Here is a 14,838-nt window from a genome sequence, read left to right as displayed (position 1 = left end):
TGACACATCAAAATAGATTCCTGTACAAGGTTGAGTCTCTGAACCTGAAACACAAAAGCACCTCTGCATCATGTAAGAAAATTAGTATTTGCTTTATAACAACAACTACTGTTGAAGACCACCATCTGTTGTCTGGTAAGTTAGTATGCAAGATGAAATCTCCATGTCCATGCAGAAAAAAAATGTATAGAATCCATTTTTAAGGGTTTTTGTTACATTCATGCACACCTGCAAATCAAATTATCTCATGATTTCTTATTTGCACTTCTGCTATAGCGCATGAAATCATTTATTTCTATTTGTTGTTTCTAGTTCCTGTTCACATTAAAATTTTAGGAGCTTTATACGCCGAGTATATATTCTGCTTTCATGCATTCTTCACCTATAAAATTTAAAGATACATTCATTTTGTAACAAGAGACATGCAGAGAAAACAAAACCAAAGAACTACCACAGTTAAACTTCAATTATAAATAAATAAATAAATAAAATTTCTTCCTAAACCAAGATCAGCCATTATTTGCAGAGCCACAATTCCTTCATCAAGGGACACAATGGGGAACATTGTGCCTGGTTGTCGTGGTTCCGCTCGAGTGGGCAGCCGAGCTCCACCACAGCCGCTCTCTCACTCCCCCTCCTCAAAGAGGAATGGGGAGAAAATATGTGAAAAGGGCTCAAGGATTGAGATAAGGACGAGAAAATCACGCAATAATTATTGTAACGGGCAAAACAGACTCGGCATAAGGAGATAGTAAGATTTATTGCCTACAACTAACAAGCGAGAGAAGTGAGAAAACAAAGGAAAAAAAAAAACCAAAAGCACCTTCCCCCCCCATCCACCCTCTTCCACCTCCTCCCCCCGAGCGGCGCAGGGGAACGGGGGAATGGGGGTTATTGTCAGTCTACAGCACTTCTTCTCTGCCGCTCCTTCTCGGTCACTCTCGTCCCCTGTGCTGTGGGGTCCCACCCACGGGATGCAGTCCTTGATGAACTGATCCGGCGTGGGCTTCCCACAGGCAGCAGCTCTTCCAGAACTGCTCCAGATATGGGTCCGTACCACGGGGTCCATCCCTCAGGAGAAAACTGCTCCAACCTGGCTCCCCTACGGGCAGCAGCTCCTGCCAGATCACCTGCTCCTGCGTGGGCTCCTCTCCACGGGCTACAGGTCCGGCCCGGAATCTGCTCCGGCAGGGGTCTTCCACAGGCGGCAGCCTCCATCAGTGCAGGGCCACCTGCTCCACCGTGGTCTCCTCCACGGGCTGCAGCGTGGAACCCTGCTCCACCGTGGTACTCCATGGGCTGCAGGGGGACATCCTGCTTCACCATGGTCCTCACCACAGGCCGCAGGGGACTTCTGCTCCGGCGCCTGGAGCACCTCTCCCCCTCCTTCCACACTGACCTTGGTGCAAGGCTGTTCTCCCACTCCCTTGACTCTCCCGGCTGCTGTGTGGCGCAGCGTTTTTTCCCTGTCTTAAATATGCTCTCACAGAGGCGCAAAACAACATCGCTTATTGGCTCGGATCTGGAAAACAATGGGGCCCTTCCCAAACATGGGGCAGCTTCTAGATCTTTCTCACAGAAACCACCCCTATGGCTCCCTGCTACCAAAACCTTGCCACGTAAACCCACTACATTCCACCCCTCGCCTCTGTTAAAAGCATATTTAAGACTACTCACAACATACTCTCACTTTACAATTATCACAACAACCTTCACAAAATTCACTTAAATCAAAACGAAAAAGAATTCACCACACCAAAATAAACATAACATCATCACAGCACCGACAATGTGGACATTTTACACACACACCACCCCTCGTCCCTTCACCACACTAACATCTCACAGTTACTGCTTTCTTAAATTCTTCACAACTTGTACATTCCTAACAATCATCCTGCACATATTTTTGCCCGTTACTTCTACTAACTATCATCCTTATCTCAATTCCTCGAGCCCCACGTTGGGCGCCAAAAAAGACTGTCGTGGTTCCGCTCGAGTGGGCAGCCGAGCTCCACCACAGCCGCTCTCTCACTCCCCCTCCTCAAAGAGGAATGGGGAGAAAATATGTGAAAAGGGCTCAAGGATTGAGATAAGGACGAGAAAATCACGCAATAATTATTGTAACGGGCAAAACAGACTCGGCATAAGGAGATAGTAAGATTTATTGCCTACAACTAACAAGCGAGAGAAGTGAGAAAACAAAGGAAAAAAAAAAACCAAAAGCACCTTCCCCCCCCATCCACCCTCTTCCACCTCCTCCCCCCGAGCGGCGCAGGGGAACGGGGGAATGGGGGTTATTGTCAGTCTACAGCACTTCTTCTCTGCCGCTCCTTCTCGGTCACTCTCGTCCCCTGTGCTGTGGGGTCCCACCCACGGGATGCAGTCCTTGATGAACTGATCCGGCGTGGGCTTCCCACAGGCAGCAGCTCTTCCAGAACTGCTCCAGATATGGGTCCGTACCACGGGGTCCATCCCTCAGGAGAAAACTGCTCCAACCTGGCTCCCCTACGGGCAGCAGCTCCTGCCAGATCACCTGCTCCTGCGTGGGCTCCTCTCCACGGGCTACAGGTCCGGCCCGGAATCTGCTCCGGCAGGGGTCTTCCACAGGCGGCAGCCTCCATCAGTGCAGGGCCACCTGCTCCACCGTGGTCTCCTCCACGGGCTGCAGCGTGGAACCCTGCTCCACCGTGGTACTCCATGGGCTGCAGGGGGACATCCTGCTTCACCATGGTCCTCACCACAGGCCGCAGGGGACTTCTGCTCCGGCGCCTGGAGCACCTCTCCCCCTCCTTCCACACTGACCTTGGTGCAAGGCTGTTCTCCCACTCCCTTGACTCTCCCGGCTGCTGTGTGGCGCAGCGTTTTTTCCCTGTCTTAAATATGCTCTCACAGAGGCGCAAAACAACATCGCTTATTGGCTCGGATCTGGAAAACAATGGGGCCCTTCCCAAACATGGGGCAGCTTCTAGATCTTTCTCACAGAAACCACCCCTATGGCTCCCTGCTACCAAAACCTTGCCACGTAAACCCACTACACTGGTACCAGGGATAGTTGCCACCACAACCTTGGCCTGAATGACCAATTACCCACCTACAACTGACCTGAAGAGAAACTTTCATCCTGAGTGCAAAAACAGCCCCAAACCCCTGCATTCAATTCCCTAATGAGAGAAATTAATCATGCTGCTATCTCAATCAATTTTACAACAGCATTAACTCTTTCATTTAACATTAAAAAAATAAATAAATAAATCAGTGGAAAACTACTGATCAAAACATTTATTCCCCTATTTGGCAGTTTCTGAGAGAAAGTTTAGTCAATCCAGACACTCCACGTATCTTTCCCCATTTTTTTGGCACTTTCTCAAAACTCGGTATTAAGATTTGGCAAAAACTGGGTGTGTAATTCTCACCACTGCTGCAGTTCTATGAAAGAAGAGTTTTAGCTAAAAGCTTCCAAAGATTGGAGCTCTGTCTGGGATTTTTTTATTTGTTCTTCAACATGCTGCTTTTCCGCACATGGGGAATCAACGTCCGACCCTGCACTGCCTTACAGAAATAAACCCTTCACAGTGAACCACAGGCAACAAAACAACTCTCTGGCCTGGCTTCCAGCTCCTGGCTCTGTACAGATAGATTCAGATAAATAATGAAAGCTATATCCAGAGCTGGCAAGAGTACCACTGTACGTACCTCTCTCACATCTTCCGAAGTCCCTGCCAGAGCATTAACGCATCATATCACTGCCTAAATAGCTGAATGCCAAGCACAGATCCTGCTGCACTGAAAATGCACAATGGCTGAATTCCAGCCTGGCTGCTTCTGACTCATTTAGGAGGAAAATAAAATAAAAAATAAGGCTTCACTCTTAATAACATCCATTATAAATTACAAGAGTAATACCAACACTATAGCTATGTGTAGCTAAGTAATTGTAATAGAGATTTGCCTGTTTGTCAGCTCCAACTCAGCTGCAACTTTCTGGAGCAGAATCTGTGTTCTTTTGTTGCTCAGCGATGGACTGATTTCTTACACTTGACCCATATCAACCAGCAAACAACACTCCTCGCTCAGCTCTGATAAATAAAGTTCACATTTGTCTCGTGCACAGGAAGAAGCTTCCTTTAAAAAGTGCCAAATGGTTTAAACCACAATTTCCTGCACAAAGCTGGCACAGGTTGTACTGTGGAATCTCAGTGTGCTTTGCTTCCCAAACCACTTTCGTTTTTATTATCTACAATTCTTAAAGCAATTTCACCCATCTTCACGCCAAGTTTCCCGGATCCACTTTTTATTTATTTTTTCAGGATAAACGAGAGCCAACAGAGACTTGAGCAAAGCACCAGCTCCAGCAAAGGGTACACATTTCAGTCCCTAGGTGATAAAGGCAGAACACAGCTAGAAAAAGATGCTAGGGACAAACACAAATAAGCACATGGGATGCCACTGTCTCATTCACTCCTTAAGGAATAAAGCAATAAAGCAGCAATAATACTTCTGCAGCCAAGTAACACCTTTTTCTGCTAACTTTAATACACAATCTAAAAAATATTGCATTGAAGTGATTATTAAATTGTAAAACAAGAGTATCAATTGTAAAGCAAGAGTATATTAATCTTAATAGTAATATTTACAAATGAGAGACTGTATTGGTAAATACAGTAAATGTTTGCAAAATAAAATGTGAACTGGGGAGAGGGATTTCATCCAGAAACCAGTCCACTGGTTTCACCACTGATTCCAAGGGTAGGCATCATTCATTCCTTTCTTCTCCATGCTGATAAAATTGGTATGTGAAACTAAGTAATAATGCCATCATCAAAGCTAGTAAATATTACTCAGAAAATGAAAACCATGTCTCTACTGAAGCTAATACAGGAAATTCTGAAACAGTGAAAAAAGAAATATAAAACAAGTAAATGCAAGGGCTTGAGTTAAAAAACAAACAAACAAACAAACAAAAAAAAAAAACAGACATCTACTGTCTTGATACAGTTCTAAAGGCAGACTGAAAAAGTGAAAATACTTCTGAGTTGGGATGAAATAGTTTATCATCGTCTCAAAAGAAACAAATTGAAATTTTAAAAGGAAAAGTGTTGGAGAGTCTTTGCCTTTACAACATATGTGCATGGAAAATCATTTGTTTTGGGAATGAAATCCAAACAGGAAAATGAATCCCCTCCCCAAAACAACAGCCACTGAAATCCATCCCAGCTATTCCCTCTGTGCTGGTGCCTGCCACCTCCCAAGTCCTCTCTTCACTTCCCCAAAACCTACCCTCCTTATGCAGCAGGACTGTATTTGCCTGCAGAGATGTGATGCTGAGCAGCCATACACGTCCCCCTATGCTTTTCCTGTGACGCAGAACTGTAAGGGGTACTCAGTAAAGGAACAGACAGCTCCTCCAGCAGCAAGCAAGGCAGAAAGAGAAAAATATTTCTTTTATCATCTCACAATTTCAGCAAAGAACCTTACAGAAGTTTTACCTTAAGCAGATGCCCATATCCCTCCCTGCTCTGGAAAGCAGATCTGTACCTATATCTCAGGTGATTCGCTGAGCTGTAGTACAACACGGGATCCCAGGGCATAGCCTGCTGCAGGCTGTCACTCAGACTTCAGGCTCTTCTCCAACACTTTTAATTTAGATACATGAAAAATATCATGACTGTGCTGACTACATACCCATCTGAAGGAAACAAACAAGCATCCAGCACACCTTTTTTATGTATAGGAAAGGTTGACAAAGATTATCTAAACAGCAAAAACGAAATCAAATCTCATACAAGCAGAAGGAAAAAAAAAAAAAAAAAAACAAGATTCAGGTCTTTATTGTCATTAATAGCCAGGGTTAAAATCAGTCAAAAGCAGTTAAAATTCAAGACAGAAGCAATATGATAGATACACAAATCTCTTAACAAGCTTTTTTGGCAAAAGAAAGTCCAGGAAAGTTTAACTGCAGTAACTTCTTAAATGTAATTACTCTGCATATTTTAAACTATGCTTCCAGCTCTACTCTGCAGTGGTACTGTCTCATCTCAAGTGATGTATACAGTTTTGGGCACCGCGATACATGATAGATGTAAAACTATTAGACAGTGTCAAAAAGAGGGCAGCAAAGACGGTGAAGAGTCTGGAGGGCAAGATGTGTGGAGTGGCTGAGGTCCCTGGGTTTGCTCAGCCCCGAGCAGAGCAGCCTGAGGGGAGGCCTCATGGCGGCCTGCAGCTCCCTCACAATGGGAGCGGAGGGGCAGGCGCTGAGCTCTGCTCTGGGGACAGCAACAGGACCTGTAACAGCACAGACCTGGGCGTCAGGAAGTAGTTCTTCACCGAGAGGGTGGTCGGGCACTGGGACAGGCTCCCCAGGACCACGGTCACAGCACTGAGCTGCCAGAGTTCAAGAAGTGTTTGGACACTGCTCTCAGACATGGGGTCTGGTCTTGGGTGGTCCTGTGTGGAGCCAGGAGTTGCACTTGAGGATCCTTGTAGGCCCCCTTCCTACTCAAGATATTCTGTGATTCTAAGTAAAGCAAGCTGTTTCGCCATCTAATGCAGAACAGTAGAACATGCCTTATCAGTAGCAATGTGCTGTAGTAAAGTACTTATAAAAGTACTATAATAAAGTACTTACTTTTATTATTCACTGGCAGCATTTTAAATTCTCACTTTCTATTAGAAAATCTGAAGATCAATAATGCTAAGGAAAGATGTATTCTCATATCACTTCTTCAAAACTATGCCAAGAAACTGCAATGCTTTCTGAAATCTAGTTCTCTTTCAGATAATGCTGATTGAACTAATGGCTACATATGCTCTCCTTAATGTCCTTTTAAATAAAGTTGAATTGATCAATTTATAATTGAAAAAAAAAAAAGCTTACTAAATGGCTGAGTGATTATTTTCAAGAAAAATACTAGCCCTTATCCATAAAGCAAGAAAGAAACAAAACAATGCAGGCATATTTGATGCAAAATTTCAAGCCTTTAAAAATTGCCTTTGAAGTTAAAAAGAAAAAAAGGGAAGTGAGAGGAAACTGAAGGATATCTACATAGATATATCTTAAAATGATGATCAATAGAAACATGCTTTCTTATTAATTTCTACCAATTTCTATTAATTACTTTAATAACTTTCTACTAATTAATTTATTTGGCAACAGCTGATTATCTCAGATAAAGAATAGCACTTCCTCTACAGCTTTAAACATCTGCAGAATTATTAACTGGTGGCAAGCACATAAAAATGTGGACTCAGTTTCAAGTAGAAAAGAAAACGGACTGTGAAAACATATAGGAGCTTTTCTTATTTAAGACTGGATTATAGTAGAAGTAACTACATGGCAATAATCTTTGTAGTGTATGAATTTCCAAACATGGAAGAAACGATATTGTGTTGGAAAGATAATGCTAGACAAATTAATATCTTCATATGGAAAGTTTTACTGAATGGCAACAGGTAAACATTAGACCTTACCTAAAATCCATCTCGAACTCACAATTCTTAATTTAAAATTGGAAATTTTTCTACAAAATATTCTCTACATCCTGAAGGAAATGCTTACTGGAGGAATCATTTTTTCAATTTCTATTCCCATCCTTTCCCAGGAGGTCAAGATGATAACATTTTTAGATGTTTATTCTAAATTATTTATTCAAATTCTACTCTAAGAGGTGCGTAAAGTAAGTTGTGGAGGAATGGTTAAGTGAAGTAGGTCATGTGAATGTTGAGCAGCTAGGAGGTCGCGAGCTAACAAAGTATCGAACACAGCTCATATGAGCCTGAGAAAGTACGTAAATGCGGCCTGGGAAGGAATGTACGTTCTGGGAGGTTTCAGGGAGGTTTCAGGGAGGTTTCAGGTACAAGAACATGATATCTGTTGGTATGCTGGGAAAGTACTAACTGTGTTATTTTGGTGGGAAACTAGCTGATAGAATAGAGAAATGCACTAACCAATCATGAGCTTAGCTTTTGCAATATGTATGAGCTAATTATATTGAATTAGATAAAAGACGACTGAGCTATCCAATAAATCGAAGTTCACTGATCACTCATATTGAGCGTCTGTGTCTTCCTTCCGTCGACAACAAATGTCCTCGCGACAAATGGCGCCCGAACAGGGACCATCTGAACGGGAACAGGGACATGCAATACAGGAACAGGGACTTCGCTGGAGTTGAACCTGCGCTGGAATTGTACCTGCGAGCCACGGTTGGACGGAATACGAGGACCGGTCCTGCAACGCAGCTCAGGAGGTGAAAAGGATTATAAATTGCTGAATCCCTGCATCCAAGGTCTGAAAGGTGAATGGACAAGAAACCTGGAATCCCCACACCCGCAGCTCGGAAAGGGAGTCCTCGCACCCGGGATGAGCCTATAGAGGGTCCCGCCGGAAAGCGTCGCCGAGGTCTTTGCAAAGGCTGCAACGGTACCGACGTATATAAAGGTATGGAGAGACAAGCGGCGTATGATTTGCTCAAATGCTTTTTAGAAAAGCAGAGCATGCAGCTTATAGACTGCAAAAAGAATTTACCAGGATTATTAGCATATGGGGTAGCTAAGGGTTGTTTTATCAATCCTGATACAGTTTTTGAACAAACAGAGTGGCGTAAATTTGGGGACAAATTGTTTGATGAAAATAAGACTGCTAAAAAATTATTGAAGCCTTGGAGAGCAGTCACTAACGCCTTAGTTATACATCAGGCTGAGCAGAGAGTTGCTGCTACCGCTACAGAGCGACTGGGATTGCCGGGAAGTGCTGGAGCTGGGGATTGCCCACTGCTGCCTTCAGTGAGAACGATAACGCTGCCTCAGGGGGCTACGGGGCAATGGGAGCCTCCCCCCCCTCAGTCACCGCCACGAGCAGCGCTGCACTCGGAGTTCCGCGGAATCGAACGGCAGCCGACCCTCACCGTGAGGCGAGTCGACACAGAGAAGAGGGACGGACATCAGGACCCTGCAGCCTGTCTGACGTAACCATGGAAGCAGCGGCAGCTGTGCTGCTTCTCTCTGGCATTCTTTTTATAAGAGGTTTACCTTGCAATGAAAAAGGGATACTAACTGGAGTGTTAATAATTGTATGTGTTATTCTTAAATGTCCAGGTATTTTGTGTTGAAAGTATTTGTGTAAGGGTAAGGTTTTAAAACAAAGTGTTGCAAGTCACTTCAGGAGGAACACAATGAGAGGCAATACTTGTTTGTTTGCTTATCATTCTAAATTATATTCTTGTGGTATGATTGAGGTTGTGGTATGATTGAGAGTGAGATGTGCAAGAGGCCTCTGAGTGTACAATTGGGCTCTGAGTGTGCAAGTGTGCTCTGGGTGTGAGTGTGCTGTGTACTGTGTTAGTGAGAGCCCATTTATTGCCATAGTACAGGCTGAAATCATAGGAAATTAGTACTGGTCAAGCAAAATCATGTTTCACAAGTATGGGGTCATTGTGTGAAGTAGCCACTAGGAGAAACTTAAGGGAACGTACTGTTTAAAACTTTTTGATCAAAAATGTTATAGAGATTTTGAAATGGTGCTGGAAACAGGTACCCAGTGGATCACTGCAAAGTGGACTGAAGCAGCTTTAGAATCTGCACACGCCGAAGACGACCAGGAAGAGGTTCCTGATAATTATTCTGACAATGACGTGGGTTGTGACACCTCGACAACTGTCAAGAACAGCCTTCGATCACCATCAAGTGATTAGATTTAAGTGTGTTACTATTAAGTTGTGTTACTTACTATTAATTGTGTTACCATTAAGTGCTTACAGTAATTGTAGTGTTATTAGGGTTAAGTTGTATAGTTGTGTTATGTTATGTATCCTTTTAGAACATGCTTATTTGGGGTCCCAATAGGGGATCCAAAGGAACTGAGCGAAATGTTAGCACCATATTCTGCCAGTATTACTCTGCTTAATTGATCTTTTTCTGACTGTAGGAACTGCACACGCTTTGACTAACATTAATAAGCTTGCTTGTTGGGCTGTTAAACAATCAAATGTAACAACACAAGTTCTTTCTGAAATGTCGCAAGATATGGAGAGCATAAGACATGCTGTATTACAAAATAGGGCCGCTATTGATTTCTTGTTATTAGCTCAAGGACATGGGTGTGAAGATGTAGAAGGAATGTGTTGCTTTAATCTCTCTGATCATGGGCAATCAATTCACAATCAATTAAAATGGTTAATGGATCATACACAAAAAATTACGATACAGAATAATTGGTTTGATGATTGGCTTAAATCTGTCTTTGGAAATGTAGGGGGATGGGTTTTTAACTTAATCAAAGAGGGACTTCGCTTTTTGCTTATAATTGTATTGATTATAATTGCTGCGCAGGTAGTCGTTAGCTGCTTATCTAGGAAACTAGAACAACTCACAGAGAACGTGTTTGTAGCCCAAAATAAAAACGGGGGAATTGTGGAGGAATGGTTAAGTGAAGTAGGTCATGTGAATGTTGAGCAGCTAGGAGGTCGCGAGCTAACAAAGTATCGAACACAGCTCATATGAGCCTGAGAAAGTACGTAAATGCGGCCTGGGAAGGAATGTACGTTCTGGGAGGTTTCAGGGAGGTTTCAGGGAGGTTTCAGGTACAAGAACATGATATCTGTTGGTATGCTGGGAAAGTACTAACTGTGTTATTTTGGTGGGAAACTAGCTGATAGAATAGAGAAATGCACTAACCAATCATGAGCTTAGCTTTTGCAATATGTATGAGCTAATTATATTGAATTAGATAAAAGACGACTGAGCTATCCAATAAATCGAAGTTCACTGATCACTCATATTGAGCGTCTGTGTCTTCCTTCCGTCGACAACAAATGTCCTCGCGACAGTAAGTAGCTACTTATTTTCCACAAAAACGTTCCTGTACAGAGTCCAGATGCACTTACTCTGCCAATATCCAATCAATGTGCAAGATGTTCTCCTCCAGCTGCATACTGCACAATCTCATCAGTTTTACACTAGATTGCTTATATCCTCTGTTATTTTGAATGACACCTTTAAAATTATTTTCCATTGTATGAGTTTCTTAAGATGGATTTTGAACGCCACAAAATAAACCTGTATGCAAGCAAGTGGTTATCATCAATTTCAACACTTTGGCATAGACAGAGATTTAAAATTAGAAAACCATTTCAAAAATTAATGAAACAGACATTACAAGGAAAACTCAGGCTCCGGCCAATTTCAAGAGAGTTTGAGATTTTAACTGATTCTTTCTCAAATGGTAGTGACATCATTCAGTTCTTAAAATGACCACCTAGATTCAAATTACATGAGAGATAGTACACTTACCATTAATCCATTTGGCTTCTGGATTATGAACTATGAACTCTTTTCTGAAGAGATCTTCCAAAGACAATCTGGTTTCAGATGAATTTGCAAGTTCATCTAAAATAAGAATAACAGGATCATTTATGATGGTTATTAAAACAATATAATTAGTGTAGTTTGCAAAACACTGGAATTAGAGGACTAGAATACATAGTTCAGAGGTCCTGTTGAAATCAATAACACTACCTTGCTCTAACGTTTTTCACTGGAAGTAGTAGTTTCATTTTTCTTCAGTAAAGCTTGAGGAAACAAAGCACTAGTTGGTACCTTACAGACAGGACAGCTGAAACATGAAGTGTGTGGCTAGTTACTATTCTGGCAATGTAGCAGTATAGCTCCTTCTTCCCACCCCTCTACTCCATGAGAAAACTGATTTCAAACCAATACAAGAATTTCATCACAGCCACAGGATGAAGGCCATATTGATCACCTTTTACAAATAGAAACTAAGTAACATACTCCTGTAAGTAATTGGTTTGGAGCCAATCTCATGTATTTTAGGATCCAAACCTTGGGAGAAAAAAAAAAAAATCAAATGCACATTTTATGGCCTGTACTTGTTCTTGAGTGGTAAGTACTGAAGCCTTGTTTTTTTAACCTTGGCTATCAGCTTTGTGTTTTTCCCAAAACATGATAGGGCCCTGAAAGTACTTTGGAAAGTTGGCCAACACTTATTTTAAGGTGCCAGCTTTTAAAATCATTTCCATACTTTAGAAATGAAAAAGGAAACTCTGCTAAATTCTGCTTTTCTTGTGCTTTAGGTTAACTAAACGACAAGTTTTAGAGATTGAAAGGTGAACTGTCACACAAAAGTGTGATATCAGAGGCAGTATTCAAGCAAAAATACTATTTTGCTGTCAAAACACAAAGCTTCCAATGAATATTCATATATATCAGCTATGTATTTCAATGGCTTTAGTCTATTTAGAAGAACTGCAGTTGCCAAAAGCTGTGTTGTATGTCCCCAGTGCACTAGCAGAAATACGCACCTATTCACTTCCTACACAATCAGCCAGACAGCTGCCTACTTGAGTCTTTTAATCATTTTATCATTATCGGGGAGGACTGTCATAGATTACAGCAGTATCCCTCTGTTCTATGAGCTTTTCTCTCCAACATATGGGCGCTCCAAACTACTCTCTTTGTGAAAGGAGCTTTTATTTTTTACAGTCAGATTTTGTCTTTCTGGATTGCTGATATTAGGTATCACCACTGAGAACAGACCCATAGGAAATAGTATCTAGAATCACAGCAATCAAGGAACAATATTGTCATCTTTATGTTGACCCAATGTGCTACAGCACAATTTTAACAAAGAAAACGTGCTTTGTAAAGGTAGCAGTATCCTCTAATGCCTTTCAGATGAAAATATGAGCCCTTCACAGTGAATGAAGTCCAGCACTGTTCAGTTATCAGTGTTTATGCAGCCAAATTTCTCAATTAGAGGCCTGGCTGAAAACTTACAGAAATGAACAACATGTTTTGTTGGTGTGTTTTTTGTTTGTTTGTTTTGTTTTTGTTGTTGTTGTTGTTGACCTTTTAAATGTCAACACTGCCTGCTGCAGCCGCTTCATTTAGTATTCATAAGGTGCATCTTTGCTGCATTGGAGACAAACTCCTTTCTAATGCAAGCCACACATTTAGGATAGATGCAAGGCCACCATGGCTGCTCACTCCATGGCATTTCTGTGTTTTGCATGCACCTGCCTCCCAGCTCTCAGTAAGCACTTAGTCACCGTAATCAACTCCTCTTGTACATGATATAATGCTAAGCATGCAGAGTTTTTCAAATCCTCTCTCACAAGAGAAGCATTCTAATCCTTAAATAAGCTTTTTGGCCTCTTCCTACCTTCCAGGGATCAAAATAGTCTATTTGGGTTGTTTTTTAGTCTCCAAGTCCAGCACAGGACAGAATATTCCACTTGTAGTCTTACCAGAGCTTTACAGCAGAGTAACATCATCTCTCACGGTTTATACCTAATCCCTCTGTTCACACATCATGGGACCTTGATAACTCTTTCTCCTGCCACACATGGAGTTTTTATCTTCAAAGTAAGCATATGTTGTTACATATGCCCTGCTCAGCTCCACAAATATATTTCCTGTCTTCAAAACACTGCCTTAGACTTAACAGCATCAAATACTGGGTTCTTCATAAGCCCATTTTCCCCACTCTCCATAACCTTGCATACTACCTATCCCACAAGCTGTTTTCCATCGCTCATTCTGGTATAACAGACCCTGGTCCTGATGCTGTTTGTGATCTCAGAAGGATTCCCTTTCTAACCTTTCATGAGTCTCTGTTTCTATTTGTTGTGACCCCTCATATATTGCCAGTCTACCAACTATCAATCAAGATCACACAAGCTGTTATGCTGCCAAAAATTGTCTTGCCCAAGACAGTTTAGTTATCACAGATTGTTTTTTAACTGCTTTAATAAAACTCAATAGAACAATACATCAAGTGTGTGCAGAAGACTATCAGAGAAGAAAGGCATACCAGTTCTGCTTTTCTGTCTTTTAATTCACAAGCCCGACAAGTAATCTTGAAATAAATTGGATTTTAGAGTAACTTTTAAAATTGATGTTAGCATTTCTAAGATGAAACAATCAGCATCTTCAAACGACTTTAATATATGTTTGAAAAGTTGTGAGTTTTTTTTGGTTGGTTGGTTGGTTGTTTTTTGTTGCTGTTGTTGTTTTGCAATGCAAAGTCACGTCCAAAATAGAGCCTTGTTTGTAATCTTGGACACTAGCTTTCTGCTCTGACAATATTGCATATTGTGTATTTTTTGAGTAAAATATAGATTTGACATTAAAAAAAAAATTAAAAAATAGTACTTTACCTTCCCCAAATGCTTAGTTTATGTATAGCAAGATGAATTTCTCACCATGCGAGCTCTCTTTACCCCCTCTCCTGGGTAAATCTTTCTTGAACACAGGCACAAATTGGTATGCATTTTGCAAAGCACTCTTTATTTCTATTCTACCTTTTTCCACTGCATGTTCATTACCACATTACCTAATGCCCTACTAGCTCTCTTTCTTTTCCATTTTACATTTAAATGAATTATTCCTTGAAGGAATCATATTTCACTGTCCTCACACTATTTCCAATGGATTTCTATATTTTGGTATGAAATTACATATAGAAAATGAACACAAGATTACAAAAGATATAAACAAAATCAAATGTTAAAAAACAAATAACTACACCATACTTTAAACACATTAACAGTTCAACAACTAGTGCATATTTATTCAAAATGACAAACCTGTTCATGTTTACTAAACTAAAAGATGGCAAAAATAGAAATTTAATAGCCTTATTATTTTTCATGAGTTAACAGTATATTATTTTTGCAAGTGAGTAATTAAAAATAGTCTAAAACCTCAAAATCTACTTTCTAACTTAGAAACTAAAATTAGAAATTATTTAGTGCAGTATATTAAGTCAAACTCCTTACTGAATTTTCTGTGGGGATTAAAAAAAGTTTTAACACTGGA

At 41.2% G+C, this 14,838-nt stretch overlaps 1 protein-coding gene across 5 annotated transcripts in view; it reads right to left on the bottom strand.

Moving 5' to 3' along the window:
• The window catches only part of DPP10 (dipeptidyl peptidase like 10), a 481,130-nt gene that overhangs the window by 194,956 nt on the left and 271,336 nt on the right, over window positions 1-14,838 (bottom strand). For all 5 annotated transcript variants that reach the window (XM_084523650.1, XM_084523651.1, XM_084523652.1 and 2 more), the window contains exon 3: window positions 11,293-11,388. In XM_084523650.1, the coding sequence (XP_084379776.1) occupies window positions 11,293-11,388 (96 nt within the window). The remainder of the gene's footprint in view (window positions 1-11,292; window positions 11,389-14,838) is intronic.

The sequence above is a fragment of the Aythya ferina genome (genome assembly GCF_964211825.1).
Source record: "Aythya ferina genome assembly, chromosome: 6".
In the NCBI taxonomy this organism is placed as follows: Eukaryota; Metazoa; Chordata; class Aves; order Anseriformes; family Anatidae; genus Aythya; species Aythya ferina.
This window is presented reverse-complemented; position numbering and strand designations above follow the sequence as displayed.